The sequence below is a fragment of the Lampetra fluviatilis genome, chromosome 64 (genome assembly GCF_964198595.1).
Source record: "Lampetra fluviatilis chromosome 64, kcLamFluv1.1, whole genome shotgun sequence".
Taxonomy (NCBI): domain Eukaryota; kingdom Metazoa; phylum Chordata; class Hyperoartia; order Petromyzontiformes; family Petromyzontidae; genus Lampetra; species Lampetra fluviatilis.
In genome coordinates, this window is record NC_136338.1 from 1,261,372 (window position 1) to 1,285,269 (window position 23,898).

The 23,898-nt window shown below is 53.8% G+C and overlaps 2 protein-coding genes across 2 annotated transcripts in view; one reads left to right on the forward strand and one right to left on the reverse strand.

Annotated features, from left to right (window-relative positions):
• Nucleotides 1–8,125: 8,125 nt before the first annotated feature.
• Nucleotides 8,126–16,053, forward strand: SCT (secretin). Its single transcript, XM_078882211.1, has 5 exons — nt 8,126–8,416; nt 12,000–12,096; nt 12,900–13,004; nt 13,718–13,840; nt 15,098–16,053. Exons 2-5 carry the CDS (start codon nt 12,008–12,010, stop codon nt 15,237–15,239), a joined length of 459 nt encoding a protein of 152 aa, XP_078738337.1. The 5' UTR covers nt 8,126–8,416; nt 12,000–12,007; the 3' UTR covers nt 15,240–16,053.
• A 3,517-nt stretch (nt 16,054–19,570) lies between these two features.
• The window catches only part of KCP (kielin cysteine rich BMP regulator), a 110,986-nt gene continuing 106,658 nt past the window's right edge, over nt 19,571–23,898 (reverse strand). Inside the window, exons 46-51 of the mRNA XM_078882203.1 lie at nt 23,481–23,653; nt 22,881–22,992; nt 22,458–22,559; nt 21,625–21,789; nt 21,011–21,365; nt 19,571–20,214 (exon numbers count right to left, since the gene is read on the reverse strand). Coding sequence (XP_078738329.1) covers nt 19,961–20,214; nt 21,011–21,365; nt 21,625–21,789; nt 22,458–22,559; nt 22,881–22,992; nt 23,481–23,653 — 1,161 coding nt within the window. The 3' untranslated portion in view covers nt 19,571–19,960. The remainder of the gene's footprint in view (nt 20,215–21,010; nt 21,366–21,624; nt 21,790–22,457; nt 22,560–22,880; nt 22,993–23,480; nt 23,654–23,898) is intronic.

A 23,898-nucleotide genomic window follows, 5' to 3' on the forward strand; every position in this document is an offset into this window, starting at 1 on the left:
TCGGCCACAACGCAAGCAGCCGTCCTCAGGTGAAGAACAGGGCTGTCGGAAAGACAGTGTCCGACAGACCTGTTCTTCACCTGAGGACGGCTGCTTGTGTTGTGGCCGAAACGTCGTGAGAATGGTATTTTATTATGCTTTATTTTTATTATTTTATTATTTCCCTTCTACGTGACTTTACCGAAAGAACCAAGAAGAACAGGCATATTTTTATTTTGATAATTTTGTATGGCCCGCGAATGATGTTATAAATATCCAAATGGCCCTTGGCAGAAGAAAAAGGTTCCCCCGCCCTTGCTGTCGGTTCTACTACATCCTTGTTGTGTTATATTCTCAACAACGACGTCAGTTTTTTCCCATGGGTATCATTATTATTATTTTGTGTCGCGTATTACGAAACGACAACCCACATCGAACGCTCTGGAAGTTCGCCAGCATCGGGGCTCAAGCAAGCCTCGTGGCGTTGCTGATGAGACACCTGAATGTTGAAACCAGTCCAGAGTTTGCTTGCATTGTTGCTGCTGAAGTGAAGCGCTTCCAGGGGACCACGTGCGTCTCGTGGGATGTGTGCAACATACTTCATTTATATCTTTTTTAAAGTGCATGGCCAGATTTTTATAGACACGTATGTCGTTTTTTCCATTAAACTCTGTTAGATTCGTGGTCACGACGAACCACTTCTCGCCCCAGCGACCCCCAACTCAAACCCGCATCGACCAGCGTGGCGAAGTATGGTCAAACAACCCCCATTACCGACGCGGTGCGGTTGAGGCCTTGATCCAGCAGTAGATTGACTGTCTATTAAACATGTACGATTTAAAGTAACTTTTTGTTAGCCAATGTGCACATCACCCCTCGGTGAACGTGCCCAAAAAGCCGGGATTCGGGGGCCTGGACAGTGTTTGGATGAGCGACCACTCACTGTGTGCGTGCCAGGTGCTATAGGCTGCCTTTTTGGCCACGTTGTAGTCAGCAGAGGGCAAGCGGAGTAAAATCCACCTTCGTACTGTACTGACATCCTCCCAACACAATCGTTCCCCGCTCTCCGCCAAACCCCGCACTGGCAGTCGTGGTGAAGAAGTGTGTGACGCTTAAAGTCAAATAATAACAACAACCTTCTTCTTGGTTCTTTCGGTAAAGTCACGTAGAATGGAAATAATAAAGTAAAAAAGAATAAAAGACGTATTACGAAATTTTTATTTCTATTATTTTATTATTTCCATTCTACGTGACTTTACCGAAAGAACCAAGAATATGAATCCCTGCAGTCACGAAAGCTTTAAATCGAAACAACAACCTTCTTGGTTCTTTCGGTAAAGTCACGTAGCTCCATACTATTAACATTCCTTCCCTTTATTAATGCTAACCCTACTCCCTCGCTTTGATGCTGCTAATCCTGCATAATGCACGGGCATATTATGACTTTGAAACCCCCCCACCTCCTACGCATTCCACAAGTAGTGACTAATCCCATATCGGCATTTCCCATAAATATGCTAAATTCCTCTTGATATGCAAATTCCATTGTCAAGGCGCTCTCCCCCCTCCAACCCAGCTTAAATATACGCTCCAAGCTTGGTGGTGTTTCATTCAGACGCTGTCTTTCCGACAGACCTGTTCTTCACCTGAGGACGGCTGCTTGCGTTGTGGCCGAAACGTCGTGAGAATAATTTTATTATGTTTTATTATTATTTTTTATTTTATTATTTCCCTTCTACGTGACTTTACCGAAAGAACCAAGAAGATGAATCCCTGCAGTCACGAAAGCTTTCAATCGAAAAATAACAACAACCTCCGACGAACCCGCACGGCTCGAGCAGGGAACCTCATCCAGCAGTGGAGTGACCAAGGGGCATGGGGCTGCTAGGTCGGCCCCATTGCGAGAGAGACAGAGAGAGAGAGGACTGTGCTTCCCAGCGGATTCTCGTTCGGTGTCACGCCAAGGTCATTGGTTCTGAATCGGGAATTTTGCCAGAGGGGCCGCTTGTGCCAGGGGGGGGGGGGGTGGAGGGCCCTTTGGCACGACACGCAGATTTTCGCTCAAATTTACCGTCCACCCCAACGCTGTCCCCCGTCGGCGCGACACCGCGGATTTCCACGCGCTAAGGGGCGCACGCTTATCACAGCGCTGGGGCAAACAGCGCCGGGCAAAACGCGCTTAACTTCTTATTAACGGGTTCGCGAGTTTGCCAACGTCGCTTATTAATTGAGCCGATTGTTTACCCGTGCGCGCGTGGTTTATGGCGGTGAACCTGAGCAGGCGCAGCGCCCCAGGCAGTTTGCGGAGCGAGCTGGAATCTCGCACTATCATCGCTCGCACGCTCAGCACCACGTCATGTTTGGCCAATGAGTCGTTAATTCGGTGTAACGCGGCCACGGAATCTCCGTGCGTGACCGATAACGACAAGCGCCAGCCCACGCGTAGTGATGGGGTAAGAGGTGGCGGGGTGGGGTGGGGTTCGTGGAAGCGGTGGTTTATCAACAAACTCGAACGCCGTCTCTGAATGACACGACGCCGATCGGACGGAGGTGCGTGCGTGCGTGCGAGTTGGAAAGGAGACTAAGTAATCATAATCATCATCGTGTAATAATGCTACCACGAGCAAATACGGGTCGCTTCAAAAAAATGTTAACACTTATACGGGACGATCGTTTTAAATGGCAAAAGAACGGATAATAGCACTGTGACATGATGACAAGTATTCTTGGTTCTTTCGGTAAAGTCACGTAGAAGGGAAATAATAAAAGAATGTAAATATAAAACAATAAAAAATTTGTTGCTGTGGATTTCACACCTGATGATGATTGCTTGTGTTGCAGTCGAAACGTCGTGAGAATTTTTTTTGTTTAATATTTATATTATTTTATTATTTCCCTTCTACGTGACTTTACCGAAAGAAACAAGAATATAAATCCCTGCAGTCACGAAAGCTTTCAATCAAAATGATAACAAGTGTAAATGTCAATAGCTTCAAAAAGTTAAAGATTTTTCCACTTACACCATTGGAACCTCATTTGCCAGTAAAAATAAAGGTGTCAGTTTTGTTGCCAGATAGAAGGGTAAAAAACCAATTATCATTCTTCCACTTGTTCGCCGTCATTGTCAACGCCTGCCCTGGGAATAATCTCCAGGTGGTCTCCAAAGCCCGCAGCCAGCGCGTTTCTTGTGATGGTGCTGTTGCAAATTCTCAGAAGTGGTTAACATTTTTTTAAGCACCCTGTAAGCAGTGACTTGTCGACAGCGAACGGTGAGCATTATGACCGCACGCGTTTACTGCTGGGACTGCGGTGTGGAGGATGATTGGTTGTTTAACACGTGGTCGGAGACTTTCGCGACCAATATCATCCACAATAGAGGCTTTTTTTCTATGGGTTTGATCGCGTAAATATATAAATGTGTCGTTAAAACCCGCCACCACCCGACACGGCCAACTAGTAAGGGTTGTCACGTAAACAGAACGTGGCCAATTCGTCACGAGTACAGCACTAACCGGTGTGTTGGAGAGCCAAGCCACAACATTTACTATTGTAAATTGGCGGGTTTAACGACACATTTATATATTTACGCGATCTAACCCATAAAAAACCCTCGATTATGGATGTTGGTCGCGAAAGCCTACTACGTGTTCAACATTACTGACTTTGTTTCGATTTAAAGCTTTCGTGACTGCAGGGATTCATCTTCTTGGTTCTTTCGGTAAAGTCACGTAGAAGGGAAATAATAAAATAATAAAAATAGAACATAATAAAATACAATTCTCACGACGTTTCGGCCACAACGCAAGCAGCCGTCCTCAGGTGAAGAACAGGTCATTCAGACGCTGTCTTTCCGACAGACCTGTTCTTCACCTGAGGACGGCTGCTTACGTTGTGGCCGAAACGTCGTGAGAATTGTATTTTATTACGTTTAATTTTTATTATTTTATTATCTCCCTTCTACGTGACTTTACCGAAAGAACCAAGAAGATGACTTTGTTTCATCCAATCCCCTGTGTAGCAATTAACATTGTACTTTTTTTTACGATTGAGACCCAAAGGGGTGCAAGGCTGCAGTCAAGGCAAAGAACCACCGGCCTAGAGGATTTGGCTCCTGCTATAACTGTCCACGCGTGATAAGCCACTTCGCCGAGCTACCATTTGCGATAACCACGTGGCTTCTGAAAAAAAGAGCCGTAGATCTCAGTGGGGCTCTTTTTTGCTGCAATAAAATCAACGAAAAATAGTTCAATTTCTACGGTTTTTACATGTAGGAGAGATGTCACACGGATGGAGTGCGCAGAGCGAGACGCCGGGCGGGTGACGCGCCTGTAAACCCAGCACCGCGGAGGCAGCAACAGCAGCAGCGGGGGAGGGGGGGTTGGTGGATCAGACGCAGATGTTGCGAAACTCTCCTTCCCGTGAGATGATCCGTCAATAAAAAAAAAACTGCGCAAACAAAGCCCGCCGCTGACCGCCGTCACGTCGCCACCGTGTCCGCTTGGCCGGCCCATCCTCGGGCAAACAGGACGATGAATCTCAACGGAACTCTTACCTGGCCCCAATAAATGATGCCCGATTCCACTGCCTGAACGCGTCTCTTATCTGACTCGCGGAGGCTGGGCGAGCGGCTCCGGTATCACCTGTAGGCGCCAAGGCCACCACCTCCTCTTCCTTTGAGTGGTGGTGTTGGTGGTGGAGGCGCCGCCACCACCACCAACACCACCACGCGTTTGTGTTGACCGTGGCACTGGGACAGCTGGGGCCCAGTGATTCTACCAGCCCACACTCACACCAGCAGATAACCAGCGCCGAGACCACCCACACACTCACCAGTCCTCTCTCTCACCCACCATGGTCGGCCTTCACAGGGGCACGGGTTGCGACAGGCCACGTGGCGTTTGAGATGATCTTTTTGCAAGCAGAGAGTTGCAATCTGGCCGTGTATTTTCCTTTCTTGCATTCGTAGCTTTCTGACCCGCTTCCTGCTTGGACATGCGTGACAAGGAGCTTCATAGCTCATCGGATTTGTCCAGTGTAAGTCACGATTCTGATATGTAACACGACGACGCTGTTCGTGATCGTTCCTTTTAACACGCAGGAGACTTTCGCGACAAATATCATCAATAATATCGGGTTTTTGGGGGGGTTAGGTGCCGTCCATAAATGACGTCACGCGATTTTGGACTTTTTTGACGCACCCCCCTTGTAACACGATGTCACAAAGCTCTGCCCCCCCCCCCAAAAAAATAAAACATGCTTGAAATCGCTTTAAACTATTGTCATTGTAGTGCGTATTTAATGTGGCACTGCACTCTGATGTTATAGGAGAACACATTTATTTAAAAAAAGTATATTTAATTAAGTAGAACGTGTTGTCTATATTTATTTAAAGTTGCGCATTTTGATGTGACGTCACATTTCTCAACCCCCCCCCCCCTCGTCACACATCGTCACAAATGTCTGACCCCCCCCCCTAGGTGCGTGACGTCATTTATGGACGGCCCCTTACATAACGTAAATATAAATTTGTCGTTAAACCCTCCACCACCCGACACAGCCAATTAGGCAATCGCCTGTTGATGGCGGTTGTTATTACTGGCGAAACGTCGTACTCAGATTGCAAATGTTGTGGATTTTCTCTCCAACACACAACCCGTGTAGTGCTGTACTCGTAACGAATTCGCACATTTTGTTTACGTGACAAACCCCTGACTAATTCGCTGAGTCGGGTGGTGGAGGGTTTAACGACACATTTATATTGACGTGATCTAACCCCCAAAAAAACCTCTGTGATGGATGATTGCTTCGGGCTGTATCCTTTTTCTTGCGTTGAATTCGTATCCCACATTAGCACGGTTGGCTATGTATGATCGCGACAAGAATGTCAACATACGGGTAGTCCTCGGCGTACGAGCTTAATTCGTTCCAGAGTCCCCGTTCGTAAGTCGAACCGTCCGTAAGTCGAAACGTTCGTAAGTCGAAGCGTCCGTAAGTCGAACCGTTCGTAAGTCGAACCGTCTGTAAGTCGAACCGTCCGTAAGTCGAACCGTCCGTAAGTCGAACCGTCCGTAAGTCGAACCGTCCGTAAGTCGAACCGTTCGCAAGTCGAACCGTTCGTAAGTCGAACCGTTCGTAAGTCGAAACGTTCGTAAGTCGAAGCGTCCGTAAGTCGAACCGTTCGTAAGTCGAACCGTCCGTAAGTCGAACCGTCCGTAAGTCGAACCGTTCGTAAGTCGAAACACAACAACACGGTGAGTTCAAACGCCAATACGGCCAGCGTTATGAACCGCGTCACAGTTCAACAAAAACGGAAGCATTGTCAGACGCACGATTAAACTAAATGTTGTACATTTGGATAGCAAATACAATTTGACGAATTGATTTAAATGTTGCAAAAAAACTGCTTTCTTTACGTGCATACATATCTGACCGAGTGCGATCACACGACACAATTCACACGGAGTGACAACACCGACCCACGTCGTCATCATTATCATCATCATGCTGCTGTCAAACCCCAGCAGTGGTTTCAAATGCTGTGACGGCCCTCACTCACTCACACTGACGATGAGTGAAGACCACCAACGTTTCGATTTAAAGCTTTCGTGACTGCAGGGATTCATTTTCTTGGTTCTTTCGGTAAAGTCACGTATAAGGGAAATAATAAAAAAATGAAAATATTTTTATAATATTTAAATATAGTATTATATTATGTTATTGTTTTATTTTTATTACTTTATTATTTCCCTTCTACGTGACTTTACCGAAAGAACCAAGAAGGCCACCAACGTTGACAGCGTCTATGATCCAGCAGTATTCCACCGCCCGGGGAAGTTGGTCGCGACAGACTCCTTTGTTTGAAGCGATTCGGTGGAGTTCGTGCCACGACCTACTCACGTCCGTTACGGACGTGCGCGTGTGTGTGTTAGACTTCTTTCGCACCGTACGTAGCCACCCAACTGTGCTAATCGGAGGTGCGAGGGTCGTGCTATTCCTTGGTACGCAAACGGACGTGGGCCCACATCGAACTTGAATCCGGCCCTTGGCCTACACATCGCATTTGGGGCTTTGTCGATGAAGACTTTCCCCTCTCACCTACACCCCACCTCCTCCATGGCTGCTTCCCAGGATTTCGATGCCCCGCTGTTGTTGATGGGGGAGGGGAGGGGGGCCCAGGATGCTGGGATGTGAGCCCGGGTTGACTCCATGCCAGGGCTTGGCGGTAGGCTCGAAGTTGATTGCCTCAGAGGAGACAGCGGCCCAGGGGCACCGCCGAGGGAGAAGATAAATAACACGCGAGAGAGAGACACACAGAGACACAGAGAGACAGAGACACAGAGAGACACACAGAGAGACACAGAGAGAGAGAGACACAGAGACACAGAGAGAGACAGAGAGAGAGACACACAGAGACACAGAGAGACAGAGACACAGAGAGACACACAGAGAGACACAGAGAGAGAGACACACAGAGACACAGAGAGAGACAGAGAGAGAGACACACAGAGACACAGAGAGAGAGAGACACAGAGAGACACACAGAGAGACACAGAGAGAGAGACACACAGAGACACAGAGAGAGACAGAGAGAGAGACACACAGAGACACAGAGAGACAGAGACACAGAGAGACACACAGAGAGACACAGAGAGAGAGAGACACAGAGACACAGAGAGAGACAGAGAGAGAGACACACAGAGACACAGAGAGACAGAGACACAGAGAGACACACAGAGAGACACAGAGAGAGAGACACACAGAGACACAGAGAGAGACAGAGAGAGAGACACACAGAGACACAGAGAGAGAGAGACACAGAGAGACACACAGAGAGACACAGAGAGAGAGACACACAGAGACACAGAGAGAGACAGAGAGAGAGACACACAGAGACACAGAGAGAGAGAGAGAGATAGACACACACACAGAGACACAGAGAGAGAGACACACAGAGACAGAGAGACACAGAGACACAGAGAAAGAGACACACAGAGAGAGAGAGAGACACACACAGAGACAGAGACACAGAGACAGAGAAAGATAGACTAAAATAGAGAGAGAGAGACACACACACACAGACAGAGAGAGGCAGAAAGAGATAGACTAAAAGAGAGAGCGACACACACAGAGAGATACAGAGACAGAGAGATACAGAGACAGAGAGATACAGAGAAAAAGTTTACGAGGAGGAGGAGGTGTGTGGGTGGGTGGTGCGTAAGAGGCTTCTGTCCCACGCGACCGTAAACTTTTACTGCCTTAAGATAACGGCGTGTGTGTGGACGGGGGGGTGTATAAAGGTGGCGAGTGACCGAGTCTGTCTCACCAAGCGTCGCTGGGTGCTCTCCAGGCGAAGGACATCACACAAGAGGCGAGGGTGACACGCAAGAGGGTTGCTTTTTGGCGGTGACTGCGGCAGTCCCTGCTGTGACCGTAACGGGTGGGTCCTGTCTTTGTACATTCACTCCGTCGTCGTCGTCATCGCCGTCCAGGTCATCATCATCTCCAGCAGCATCATCAACATCCTCATTCTCATCTCCACCATCATCATCATCATCTCCACCATCATCATCAACATCATCATTCTCATCATTCTCATCTCCACCACCATCATCAACATCCTCATCCTCATCTCCACCATCATCATCTCCACTACCATCATCAACATCCTCATTCTCATCTCCACCATCATCATCATCATCATCATCTCCACCATCATCATCAACATCATCATTCTCATCATTCTCATCTCCAGCACCATCATCAACATCCTCATCCTCATTCTCATCTCCAGCACCATCATCAACATCCTCATCCTCATCTCTACCATCATCATCCTCATTCTCATCTCCACCACCACCATCATCAACATCCTCATTCTCATCTCCAGCACCATCATCAACATCCTCATCCTCATCTCTACCATCATCATCCTCATTCTCATCTCCACCATCATCATCATCATCCTCATCTCCAGCACCATCATCATTCTCATCCTCATCTCCACCATCATCATCATCATCATCTCCACCATCAACATCTTCATCCTCATCTCCACCATCAACATCCTCATTCCCATCTCCACCATCATCATCCTCATCTCCAGCACCATCATCATCATCATCCTCATTCTCATCTCCACCACCATCATCATCAACATCATCCTCATTCTCATCTCCACCATCATCGTCAACATCATGATCATCTCCATCATCATCGTCGTCATCATCAACAACGTCATCATCCGGATCTTCAGCATCGAGTTTCAAGTGCCAAGTTTGTTTTGTGTAACGCACGCAGAGTGTGCTCGCTAACAGCACTTGGCCCAGCAGTCGGGTAAGGCTATACGGCGGACCTTTGTCTTTGTCCGCGTGTTGAACTTCCTTCGCACCGTACGTAGCCAACCGCGCTAATTGGAGGTGCTGAGTAAGGACACCAAACTAGAACACGACAACGACGAGCAGTTTTCACGACATGAGTTTGTCAATCTCGATGGTTTCAAAGTGCGTCGGTGCCAGTGGGCTTCCTCCTACGGGACGGGAAGAGCGTTCCAGACGGCCGCAGAAGCAGCGCCATCTGAAAGCGCGGCGCGATGCGAGAGGCCAAGTTGAGTCTCGTTCGCTCGAGCGAGCGATGAGGTTAATGAAGGAGCGAGTCACGGAGAAGGATGAGTTGGAGGAGGAGGAGGTGGTGGTGGTGGCGTTTGTTGTCTGGAACTTCCATTCGGATTTTTCAAGCATCATCAGCAGCAGCAGCATCAGCAGCAGCAGAATCATCATCAGCATCATCAGCAGCAGCAACATCAGCAGCATCATCAGCAGCAGCAACATCAGCATCTTCGGGGTTGACTTTGCACTGTTAAAGGTTTTAAGAAACGGGGTTCCGGGGGGGGCGGGGGCTTTGTGCGCTTGTGAGGTTGAGCGATAGAGATGCGCGCGTGTGTGTCTGTCTGTGATGTGTGTCTGTGTGTGATGTGTATGTCTGTGTGTGTGTCTGTGTGTGTGTCTGTGTGTGATGTTGTGGGTGCTCGCTAACAGCACTTGCCCCAACAGTCTATTAATAGGCTATACGGGGGAACTTTGTTTTTGTGTGTGTGTGCGGGGAGCGGTGGTGCAGCGGTCAGCGCGCTGCGCTACGAACCCGGTGACCCGAGTTCGATTCCCGCTCACGGCCAAAATCAGCGACGATTATCTGAACCGGTCCTGGGCCTCCCCTAGGCCCACTCAGCCTCAAATGAATACCTGGTGCGGTGTGTAGTAAACATGGCCACTGGGGTAGACAAAGGCGGCCGGGCGCGGTGCTGGTCACCCACCCCCTCGTGTGCCGTTCTGGCCTTCATCGGTGTTACTCGCCAACAGCACTTGCCCCAACAGCCTGTTGAGGCTGTACGGGGGCTCTTTGTCTTTGGGCGTTCCCCGTCTCTCTCCCTCCCGACTCGAACATTATGTAACTCCGTCCCGAGACAATGGGACAATGCGTGTGGCCTCAAACCGGTCACGGAAGCGTCTGATGCCACGCGTGGCGTGAGCCACGGCCGTGTGAGCCTCTCCGTTTGTGATGCAACACGCCGGCGGTGCGGTGCGAGGGGGTTTATACTGGTAGGAACGAAGTGGACCAGACCACCAATAGATTATATCGTCCGTCCGTCCGTGTATCAACATCGCCCCCTACTGCAAACACTTGGCAGGACCCTACAAAAACCTTTTGACTCAGTGGGGCTTTCCTGGCTTAACAAGTGTAATAATACATTATGTTTATATTATTTGGTTATTCGTTCCTACCAGCCCACCCCGCAGGGTCCTGTTTTATTTGTGTTTGTTTTAATAACAAACAAAAAATTAACCCGTAAAAACAAAGTTTTTCTCTATAAATCCTTTATATGCGTGGCGGCTAAAGTGCTCTCGTCCTCTGGCTTGAGATGGCTGCCACCTATGGGTCAGATGATTGTCTGCCAGCATTAAGCAATTGGTAAAAACATATTTATTTATTTTTCCCTAAACAGTGTAAAATTTTGGGAAAAAAATTCACGAAAATTAATTGTCACGCACAACGAGTCTGTGTGGAAAATGTCAGCTCGATTGGATCACGGGAAGTGGGTTAAAAAACGACCGAAAGATTTGCACGATCATAAGCAAGCATGCGAACTTAATATAAAGGATTAAAAAAAAAGGTTCCATCCTTCAAGCCGATCCCGCGGTGGGAGGCGGGATAGGAGCCTCAACTTTTCACGAGAGAGACGAGAGCAGAAACCAGTTGACGGCCGTGAAACTACTGGACACCCGTGTCAATTAAAAATAGCTTGACAGCCCATCAGATTCCTCCAGGGTGTGTAAGAAAAAATAAAATTCTGATTCTGAAAGACAAAGGCTGAGTTGGTTGGGGGCATTAGAGGCCGGCCCGCTGAGATCCTGGGGTTAGACCAGAGGTCGCAACCGGGTACCCGATACCCATACCCTACCCGATACCCGGCTACCCGTATGGGTAGCCGTTTGCGACCCTGGTGCAGCCGGGTACGGGTACAGGTAGGCCGTGAGTCACTGGTGAGTAACCGTTTGTCACTCATTTCGGGTAGGGTACGGGTACGGGTAGGATACGGCTACCTGTACCCGGCCGGGTACGGGTACCCATTTGCCACCCTTGTGCGGCCGGGTATGGGTAAGGAATCAAAACCCGTTTGCGACCTCTGGGTTAGACTTCAAACTCTGATCCTCCTCCTCCCTGTGTCCCTGCCTCTCCTCCTTAATCTAAGTTGTCTTGTGGTTGTTGGTTGTTTGACTTGCATCCCACTGGGATTTTTGCACACAGCGTTGGTGTACGGTGATTTTTTTCTGCAATATTTTTCTGTCTTTTCTTGGATTTTCTGTTTGCACTCAGTCACATATTCACTTTAAGATGTTTTTTGTTCATGTTTTTGTTTTTTGTTTGTTGCGGTTGCACCCGATTCAAGAGCCGAATGGCTCACAGGGCTATACCTAATAAATGAACTTGAACTTCCTCCTCCTCTGTCTCGCTGCCTCTGGCAGGTGAAGCGATGGGGAGACACGCCGCTGCTGTGGCCATGCTGCTGGTGCTGATCGTCAACCAGATGATCGCGTCGGGGGCCATTCCGATGGCTGAACGGTAACACGCGCTCACGAATATTCACAACCAGCCGCGGCTGAATTTCGATTTCGTGACTGCAGGGATTCATCTTCTTGGTTCTTTCGGTAAAGTCACGTAGAAGGGAAATAATAAAGTAATAAAAAGAAAACATAATAAGATACAATTCTCACGACGTTTCGGCCACAACGCAAGCAGCCGTCCTCAGGTGAAGAACAGATCTGTCGGAAAGACAGCGTCTGAATGAACACCACCAAGCTTGAACAGGGCTGTCTTTCCGACAGACCTGTTCTTCACCTGAGGACGGCTGCTTGCGTTGTGGCCGAAACGTCGTGAGAATTGTATTTTATTATGCAATATTTTTATTATTTTATTATTTCCCTTCTACGTGACTTTACCGAAAGAACCAAGAAGATGACAGCTGCTGCTGCTGTGCCGCTCATCTCTGTCAGTTTGTTATTTTATTTTCCGATTCCTATTTTGCTGATCGGTGTGCTGGGTGGGGAGCGGTGGTGTAGTGGTTAGCGCTACGCTGCGATGTGAACCTGGCCACCCGGGTTCGATTCCCGCTCACGGCCACCAGCACCGGTGACGATTATTTGAACCGGTCCTGGGCCTCCCCTAGGTCGACTCAGCCTCAATTGAGTACCTGGTGAGGTGTGTAGTAAACATCGTCACTGGAGAGACAAAGGCGGCTGGGCGTGGTGTTGGCGGTGCCGGCCTTCATATGCGCTACTGGCTAACAGCACTTGCCCCACAGTCTGTTGACGGCTACACGGGGGATCTTTGTCTTCATTATTGTTGTGGTTGTTGTTGTTGTTCAGGCCGCAGAGACACGTGGACGGGATGTTTACGAGCGAGCTGAGTCGGATGCAGAGCGCTCGGCTCGTCCAGAAATACGCGATGGACATCCTGAGGATGAGACCCGAGTGAGACTCCCTGCCCTGGCTCCCTGCCCGCCACACGGCGCAGCGCGGCTCACTCGCGGCTCACACATACACAGCTCACTCACGGCTCACTCACTCACGGCTCACTCATACACAGCTCACTCACGGCTCACTCACAGCTTACTCATACACGGCTCACGGCCCGCTTACGACTCACTCACTGCTCACGGCTCACTCACGGCTTACTCATACACGGCTCAAACAGACACAGCTGGCTCACTCACTCACGGCTCACGACTCACGGCTCACGACTCACGACGCACGTCTCACGACTCCCGGCTCACGACTCACGACGCACGGCTCACGACTCACGGCTCACGACTCACGGCTCACTCACGTCTCACGACTCCCGGCTCACCATGAACACGAATGCATAGTGAAAGACAGACGATCGCTTGTGATGTATCACGGTGCCCGCTGACAACACTTGCCCCGGCAGCCTGCGTGGGCTACCCAGGGGATCTTTGCCTTTGTGTGTGCCCGTGCCCGCGCGCGCGTGCGTGTTTGGTGCGGGGTGTCGTGAACATCGCCACTGGAGAGACAAAGGCGGTCGGGCGCAATGCTGGTCACCCATCATCTCTTGCGCCGTGCCGGCTTTCATAGCCGCTGCTGCTGCTGCTCCTCGCAAACAGCACTTGGCCCAATAAGTCCGTCAAGGCTACACGGGGCATCTTTGTCTTTGTGGCTGCACGCAGGAGAGAGATGGAGGAGGATGATGATGAGGATGAGGAGGAGGCCCTGGGCTTCACGGCAGGAGGAGGAGACCCCGAGCTGCCATACCCAGCCCTGGGAGAGCTGGGCAAGCAGGGCACGGCAGGGTGAGTGGAGCTGAGTGGGTGTGGTGGGTGGGTGTGGGTGGGTTTGGTGGGTGTGGTGGGTGGGTGTGGTGGGTGTGGTGGGTGAGTGTGGGTGGGTGGGTGAGTGTGGGTGGGTGGGTGGGTGTGTGTGGGTGGGTGGGTGAGTGGGTGTGTGTGGGTGGGTGGGTGTGGTGGGTGGGTGAATGTGGTGGGTGGGTGAATGTGGTGGGTGGGCGTGTGGGTGGTGTGTATAGGTGGGTGGATGTGTATGGGTGTGTATGGGTGGGTGTGTGGTGGGTGGGTGTGTATGGGTGGGTGGATTTGGATGGGTAGATGTGGATGGGTCGGTGGGTGGATGTGGATGGGTGAGTGGGTGTGGGTGTGTGTGTGGGTGGGTGGATGTGGGTGGGTGAGTGTGTGGGTGGGTGAGTGGGGGTGTGTGAGTGAGTGGGTGTGGGTGTGTGGGTGTGGATGTGGGTGGGTGTGCGCTATGGACCCGGCACTACTGCGCCACATTCTATTGCTATTTTGCCAGGTAACGACCCACGGAGCTCGACTGCGGCTCTTTTTCAGCAGCGACCTGGCGATCGCAAATGACAGCTCAGCGACGTGGCTCATTGTCACCGCGTGGACATTTATAGCAGTCGCCAAATACCCTCAAGGAGTGGTTCTTCTTCACCTTTATGGGGGTGCGAGATGAGTGGCCAGATTTTGTTAGAAGGTAAATCATCAAAAACACAAATTAAGCACGGGGCAACGTAAGTAACAACTTACTTTGTTTCAACAAACAAAGTAAGTCATTGACATCGTACATTGTTTAACGATGGTAAACAAAGGGGGTGAAAGTCTGCAATAAAAGGTCAGAACCACCGCTCTAAACTCACGATTCTAAATGTGGGTGGGGGGGGGACCAAGCCAATTCCAAATATACAGCGGGGTCGATATCGAACCCACGACCTCCTGTGTACCAGGCGAGGTAGTTAACATCTCCCAGCCACCGTGATGATGATGATGAGAGAGAAACACGCAAATTCCAAACATACAGCAGCAGGTGTCAGGGTCGGGATCGAACCCTCGACCTCCTGTAGACCAGGCGAGGTAGTTAACATCTCCCAGGCACCGTGATGATGAGAGGGAGACGCAAATTCCAAACATACAGCAGCAGGCGTCGTCGGGGTCGGGATCGAACCCTCGACCTCCTGTGTATCAGGCGAGGTAGTCAACATCTCCGCCACCCCTCTCGGCGTGTAAACGGCGTTCCGTGCGTTTCTCCCCCAGGGAATTTGGAGACGAGGAGGAGGAAGTCATCGACAGCTTCCGACACGCGAGGCCCTCGCAGGCCAAGCACCACGCGGCAGAAACCATCCTCGGGGCGGACGAGCTGCCCCAACCACCCCCGCCACGCGGGGCCACGTGGTAGCCCCCAGACGTTTCAATTCACACCCCACCACCACCACCACCACACCACCCGTGCCACTCACAACATTCTTCGGCGATAGTCCAGCATCCTGCGCAACGGTGGTGCCGCGTGCAAACAAGCGCGCGCAGCGCACGGAGAAGGACCTTTTCCCGAAACGTCGCCTATTTTTCACGCAGCCAAATGTCATCACACAGCGCCACCACGTTGTACCCGTAGCACCCGTTCTGCTGCTCCGTTGTGGGATTTTGGACTCCCCAACCCAGCGCTGGCAGGCTGCGAGAGATAATTGGCCATACTTCACCACGCCGGTCAGTGCGGGTTTCATTGAACCCGGTCGAGTGCACGTCCGGGGTCAATAGTCAGTAGCTACCCACGGCGGCCGCTTGCCGTGAACGACTTTCCCGCACCTGCGGTTGGCTACGTGCGGTGCGAAAGAAGTTCAACATACACAGGGTACATAGACTCACACAGAGACCCACAGACTCACACAAAGACTCATAGACTCACACAGAGACCCATAGACTCACATAGAGACCCACAGACTCACGCAGAGACCCACAGACTGACACAGAGACCCATAGACTCGCACAGAGACCCATAGACTCGCACAGAGACCCATAGACTCACACAGATACCCATAGACTCACACAGAGACCCATAGACTCGCACAGAGACCCATAGACTCACACAGAGACCCACAGACTCGCACAGAGACCCATAAACTCGCAGAGACCCACAGACTCACACAGAGACCCACAGACTCACACAGAGACCCATAGACTCACACAGAGACCCATAGACTCACACAGAGACCCATAGACTCACACAGAGACCCACAGACTCACACAGAGACCCATAGACTCACACAGAGACCCATAGACTCACACAGAGACCCATAGACTCACACAGAGACCCATAGACTCACACAGAGACCCATAGACTCACACAGAGACCCATAGACTCACACAGGGACCCATAGACTCGCACAGAGACCCACAGACTCACACAGAGACCCACAGACTCACACAAAGACTCATAGACTCACACAGAGACCCATAGACTCACATAGAGACCCACAGACTCACGCAGAGACCCACAGACTGACACAGAGACCCATAGACTCGCACAGAGACCCATAGACTCGCACAGTGACCCATAGACTCACACAGATACCCATAGACTCGCACAGAGACCCATAGACTCGCACAGAGACCCATAGACTCACACAGAGACCCACAGACTCGCACAGAGACCCATAAACTCGCAGAGACCCACAGACTCACACAGAGACCCATAGACTCACACAGAGACCCGCAGACTCACACAGAGACCCACAGACTCACACAGAGGCCCATAGACTCACACAGAGACCCACAGACTCACACAGAGACCCACAGACTCACACAGAGACCCACAGACTCACACAGAGACCCACAGACTCACACAGAGACTCATAGACTTACACAGATACCCACAGACTCACACAGAGAACCATAGTTTGTTGTTCTTTCACCGCACATCCGATTAGCACGGTTGGTTATGTACGGTGCGAAAGAAGTTCAACATAAATACATGATACATGCGAAAGTGCCTCCGGGAACTATTGGTTGAAATTCCACACTGCTCTGGCAAGGCCCAGTCTATCCTCAGTTGATGTGACATGGCAACTGCAGGAGGGATGATGATGATGATAATGATGCTGATATGGTGATGGTGATGATGTGATCGAGTGGGATTTGAACTGAAACTCAATGACTTGACCCCGAAATGCTTCATGAAGGTCGTCTCAAGGTCAGGTTTTCTCGCGTAAAAATACAAATTGGGCGACAATAGACACACCTTCTAGCCTAGTGGTAGTTCCTTATGCCTCATATATAAATCCTGATCCGATAGACTCGTGTTTCCGGAAAGCACGGACAAGCACGAGGCTTTGCGTGTTGGAATTGGGCAGGAATCGCGGTGCGAGCATGCCAACGTTTTAAGTTCACTATTTATTATTTATTGTGAGTGCTACAATAAAGAGAAAATTCCGCAACCTTTGAACTCCGCCGTGATGCGCTGTCCCCGCACCTCCGATGGTTAGTCGCCCCCGCGGGGTGGTTCACGTACGGGTTTGCGAAAGGAGTTCAACAACCGTACACGCCACCACCACCACCTCCTCCAACTCCTCCGTGACTCGTTCCTTCACTCACCTCATCGCTCGCTCGAGCGAACGAGACTCAACTTGGCCTCTCGCATCGCGCGGCGCTTTCAGAGCACGCTGCTTCTGCGGCCGTCTGGAACACTCTTCCCGTCCCGTAGGAGGAAGCCCACTGGCACCGACGCACTTTGAAACCAAATGTGGACCGTACTTGATCACGTGTGCGTGGGATAGAGCGTTGCTCCCTCGCACCCGTGGGATTTTATCTGGGCGCTCCGATTTCCTCCAACATTTAAACACTCATTCACATCTGCCGACGACACCGTCACATGTCGAGGAAGGTAAAGCTTGGGGAGAATTTGACGCCGGCTTACCACGTGGCTGTTGTCTTCCTCGACCTCAAAAGGTGACGACTCAATGTTGGGTCACGCAGAGACCCACCATCCGTTGTCCTTCCCCCGCGGTTGGCCACGAAACGGGGCTGCGTAGCCCCAACCGGGTCTCATCCTCAGGATGTCCATCGCGTATTTCTGGACGAGCCGAGCGCTCTGCATCAGCTCGCTCGTAAACATCCCGTCCACGTGTCTCTGCGGCCCGAACAACGACCACAACATTAACAAAGATTCCCCGTGCAGCCTCAACCGACTGTTGGGGCAAGTGCTGTTAGCGAGCAGCAGTGCCTGTGAAGGCTGCCGGCACTGTGGCACACGAGGACGTTCACAGCCCATGGGGGGGGGGGGGGGTTGCGGGGGGCCGGTCAACCCCCACCGTGCCCCCCACCTCCCACGATGACTTTAAACTAAACTGGAAGTTACAAAATGGGACATTTTTGCCGGTATCAAATGTCCCATTTGTGGAGCTACTCACCCCGAGCTACAAATGCCCTGAGAGTGGCATTGTCCTGGTACCGTTCGTCTATTGGCGTCGTTCTCTGGCCTGACACTGCTGGCGAGACGAGGCCAAACAGTAGACGATGCCGCATCTGTTATCACGGCATGGCTGTGTGCATGGTCACCGCAAGTAGCCTGTGGTGGTTAACGCTGTGACTTCATTCCTTGCCAAAAGTTTCTGTTTGGTGTTTGGATATCTTAACGCCACTCCTGCTGTTTGATTGGCTGAAAGGGTAAAAAACGCCGATTCTTGTTTTTTTTCACAAACCAAAAGTATTACATCCCCCAAAGCGCGGGGCCCGGGGCAGCCTCCCCGGATTCGCCGTGACGTCCACACGAGTCCGTCACCTCTCTCTGTGCAGCGTTGGCATCACAATTATTTAATGACTAGTGAAGGAAAACATTGACCGGAGCACGCAAACAGCACACACGTGGTATGCAAATGCATTTAATTGATTAAACAACAAAAATATATATACATTTGCAATTGGTAAACATTTATATATGTAAAAAAAATTTATTGTTAAAAACGAGACACGTCACACAATTGTGTGTGTATAAAAATGCGATTATAATTCTTTTTTATAAAATACCCTGACGTTAGCACCCATTACACACACAAGTTTGTGTGCATGTTCAATTGTGGGGCGCGGGAGTGGTTGTCAACGCCACGCTCCTCACCCGGCAACCCGGGTTCAACTCCCGCTCATCACCAGTGGCGGATATTCGAACCGGTCCTGAGTCTCCCCGAGGTCGAATCAGCCTTAAATGAGCACCTGGGTGCGGTGTGTAAACATCAGCGCTTTGGGGAGACAAAGGCGGCCGGGCGTGGTGGTGCTGGCCACCCAGCCCCTCGTGTGTCGTGCCGGCCTTCATAGGTGCTCGCTAACAGCTCTTGCCCCAAGAGTTTGTTCAGGCTACACGGGGGATCTTTGTCTTTGGATATAGGTTCAATTACATGCAGAGGTATGATGCGAACGCAACAATGAAACATTTTGTCGTCGTAAAAATACATAGACCTGTCTAAAATAGCGACTGGCAAAAGTGAAAGCACAAACGGACGGGCTATTTAGCACGAGTGAGCGTGGATGAGAGTTTGTGTGGCTTGTGGGACAGAGGGTGCAGTTTGGCGCTTGGTTCGAGGCGTTCAGAGCACATTCCCTGACAACGGTGAACAAGACGGGCGCGCGAGTTCGACTCTGGCCCAGGACGGCGGCCAGAGCTCGCGTCGAGAGTCACGGCGAAGGGTGGAACGCACCAGTGAGGGTCGGGGTCAGCGCCGGCAAGGGGATTGGGTCCAGGGTGGCTCCCTTTTGTTTGTTACCACGGCCGGTCGGTGAGCGGAGCGCGCGGCGCATCCAAGCCGCGAGCACGGCGCCGGCGTCGGCGTCGGCTTCGTGGTTCTCCCGGCACGAGGGCGATCGCGACGGGATGCGCCGCTTGGCGTCTCGCGAGCCCGGCGGCACGCGGCAGGTTTCGCAGTCGAGGGCCCCGTGGCGATAACCCCAACTCCTCGAGATATTTGTAGGCGGACGGGACGGACGGATGGAATGGGATGGGACGGATGGGACAGATGGACAGACGGGATGGATGAAATGGGATGGGACAGATGGACGGACGCGACGGGATGGATGGAACGGACGGACGGACAGGACGTGACGAGACGGGCGTAGAGCGAACGCTCCACCGTATCACGCGGTGTCTGCGGCGGCGGCAGCGACGGGCCCCGCGTCGTCGCCGTAGACCACCGAGGGGCAAGCGTCGGGCCGCACGCAGGCGCCCAGGTGCTCGACGAGTCCGGCGGGGCACTGGCAGCCCGGCACGCACGGCTGCAGGCACGCGGCCTCCACCACGCCGAGCGGCACGTCGCGGTTGTAGCAGGTGCGCGGGCAGCGCGGGCCGCACTCGTCAAACACGTAGCCACGCTCCGTCGGGCAGGACACGGCTGGCGAGCGCACGGGGGGAGACGGGACACACGCACGGGGAGAGACGGGACACGCACGGGGTGAGACGGGACACACGGGGGGGGGCAGACAGGATAGACACACACTACGTCACGTGGTGAAAGAGGGGGCGGGGGTTAGTAGCTGGTGTTGGAGGACGAGGAGTAGGGAGGGGGGAGGAGGAGGGAGGGAAGGGTAAGTGGGGGAGGGGGGAAGAAGAGGGTGGGGGGAAGAGGGAGGGAGGAGGAGGAAGGAGGAGGGAGGGAGGAGGAGGACGGAGGGAAGGGGGATGAGGAGGGAGGGGGAGAGGAGGGAGGGGGAGGGAGGGGGAGGGAAGGAGGGGGGAGAAGGTGGGAGGAGGGGGGAGGGTGAGGAAGGGAGGAGGAGGGAGGAGGGAGGGGGGAGTAGGAGGGGGATGGAGGGAGGGGGAGAGGAGGGAGGGGGGAGGAGGGAGGGAGGGAGGAGGGAGGGGAAGAAGGTGGGAGGAGGGCAGAGGGTGAGGGAGGGGGGAGGAGGGAGGGAGGACGGGGAAGGAGGAGGGGGATGGAGGGAAGGGGGATGAGGAGGGAAGGGGAGAGGAGGGAGGGGGAGGAGGGAGGGAGAGGAGGAAGGGAGGAGGGAGGGAGGAGGGAGGGGGGAGAAGGAGGGAGGGAGGGGGGAGGAGGGAGGGAAGGGGGAGAAGGTGGGAGGAGGGGGGAGGGTGAGGGAGGAGGGAGGAGGCAAGGGGGATGAGTAGGGAGGGAGGGAGTGGGAAGGGGCTGCGTTGCTGGCGAGGTGGGTGTGTGTGTGTGCACCCACCACACAGCGTGGCGGTGCGCCACTGCACGTGGACACCCGCGGCGTGGCAGCGAGCGGCGTACGCCTCCAGCACGTCGCACAGGCACGTCTCGGGCGACGTCGCCGGCGCTCCGAGCCCGGCGCCGCCGCCCAGCCCGGCGGCGCAGGCACAGAGGTCGTAGACGCAGGCGGCGTAGAAGGCGGCGGGGGGCACGGCGGCGCGGCACGGGGCGAAGGCGCCGCCCGCCGCCCCCCGCAGGGCCCGGCAGCGCGCGTTAGCCTCGCGGTGGGCACGGTAGCCGGCGCGGCGGCAAGGGTCCACGTCGTCCACGTCCTCGCACGGCGGCGCCAGGGAGCTGGGGTCGGTGTCGGTGACCTAAGGGGGGGTGGGGGAGGGAGGGGGAGGGAGGAGGGAGGGAGGGGGGAGGGAGGGTGGAGAAAAAGGGGGGGGGGGAATGGGAGGGAGGTGGAAGTGGCCGTTATGAACGAACCCAACACCACGGCTTGAGTCCAGGCTCTCATCGGCACTGTCTCGGTCACCAGCACAGCCATCGCGAACCTCGCAAGAGAGTCCCCCCCCCCTCCGCCCCCCTCCACCCCACCCCCTCCGCCCCCCCTCCGCCCCCCCTCCGCACCTTCCAGCTGTTGCCGAAGTGTGCGTGCGAGGACGCGATGGCGTTGCTGGGCAGCCTCGTGTCGTCCTGCGCGATGCCGTTGAAGTTCCCGCACAGGCCGCAGGTGCGCTCCTTGTAGGAGCCGGGCACGCTCACCTCCAGGTGACTCTTGCCGTTCCACAGCACCTGCGCGGAGACAAAACACCCGGGCCACCGCGCCAGGCTGGGTGCGGGAGCGCGGCGAAAGCTACGGGGGCCGAACTGCGAGAGACATCGGCCGGCGGCAGTGCGGCACCCCACACCCGGATTATTGTTGTTGTTGCGGTGGCTAGAAGATTTTGACTACCTCGCCTGGTCTGCAGGAGGTCGTGGGTTCGATCCCGACCCTGACGATGCCTGCTGCTGTATATTTGGAGTTTGCGTGTCTCTCTCTCTCATCATCATCATCATCACGGTGGTTAGGAGATGTTAACTACCTCGCCTGGTCTGCAGGAGGTCGTGGGTTCGATCCCGACCCTGACGATGCCTGCTGCTGTATATTTGGAGTTTGCGTGTCTCTCTCTCTCCCTGTGGTCGCGTGGATTTGTCTCCGGGTCCTCCTCCGGTTTTTCCCTCCACATTTAGAGTCAACGTTCACGCTTCTCGGGCGAACTGGGCGCTGAACGAAACGGCGCTGTCTGTCGTAAAGCCAACGATTGTTCACCAACGGCCGGTTCCTCACGGTGCCCTCGTCAGCTCACCGCCCGCCGGGCGAAGGCCTCCCCCGGACCGTGGCCGTCACAAGCGGTGCGGGGGGGGGCGGTGGGGGGGGGGTGTCTTGTTCTTGGCATAACTTCACCGGCGTGGCGACGCACCTTGAGGCCGATGTTGGTGTTGAGGAGGATGTGGTTCGCTTTCCTCTCCACGTACAGGTGCGGCTCCTTCAGGTACGGCAGCGTCACGGTCTCGCCTTTCACCTGCGCACGCACGCACGCACAGGCGAAGGTCCCCCGTGTAGCCTTAACGGAGCGTCGGGGCAAGTGCTGTTACGAAGGCCGGCACCGTGGCACGCGAGAGGGTGGGTGGCCAGCACCACGCCCGGCCGCCTTTGTCTCCCCAGTGGCGACATTCACTACAACACCGTGGTGTCGGTGGTCGTGAGCAGGAACAGAACTCGTAGCACAGACACAGGTACACACAGATTCATGCACACCGATGCATATACTGGGTCTCACACACACAGGAGGAGAAGGGCGAGTGAGCGGCAGGAAGGGAGGGAGGGAGGGAGGCGCTCTCACCTTGACCTCCCAGTCCTGCAGCAGCCACACGTGTGCATCCCCGACACGCACCAACACGTCACGTGTCCACGACACGCCCTGCAGGCCGCGGTTGTCGTTCGTCACCTGGATCCTGCGAGTTCCACACGCGCGTCGCTCCGTCACGACGCGTCCACCCACTCGCCCACCCACTGTCTCTCTCGCCTACTTGCTCTCTCGCCCGCCCGCTCTCTCGCCCACTCTCTCGCCCGCCCGCTCTATCACCCGTCCGCTGTCTCTCTTGCCCGCCTGCTCTCTCGCCCACTCACTCGCCCACTCGCCCACCCACCCGTTCTCTCGCCCACTCTCTTGCCCGCCTGCTCTCTTGCCCGCCTGCTCTCTCGCCCACTCACTCGCCCACTCGCCCACCTGCCCGTTCTCTCGCCCACTCTCTTGCCCGCCTGCTCTCTCGCCCACTCTCTCGCCCACCCGCTCGCTCTCTTGCCCACCCGCCTGCTCAACCGTCCGCTGTCTCTCTCGCCCGCCCGCTTGCCCGCCTGCCCGCCCGCTCAACCCGCTCGCGCCGCGGCAGCGAGGCGTCACGGCGCTCACAACGGATCCTGAACGCGTCGCGGCGCTCACGTGAAGTCGCGCGCGGTGCAGTCCTGCGCCAGCGTGTAGCTGCAGGAGCCCTGGAAGTGCACCGTGGCGCCGTCGAAGGTGCGGTAGTGCGGGTCGCCGAACACGACGCACGTGGCCGGGCGGGGCAGGCAGCGGGGGCAGCACGCGCCGCCCGTCAGCGTCGGGATCTCGTCCTGCGCCGTCGTCACCGCGGATCGGTCGGGGTCACGTGTGCCACTGTGTGTGTGTGTACTGTGTGTGTGTACTGTGTGTGTACTGTGTGTGTGTACTGTGCGTGTAATGTATGTGTACTGTGTGTGTGTTTTGTGTATGTGTGTACTGTGCGTGTGTGCTGTGTGTACTGTGTGTGTGCTGCGTGTGTGCTGCGTGTGTGTTGTGTGTGTACTGTGTGTGTGTACTGCGTGTGTACTGTGTGTGT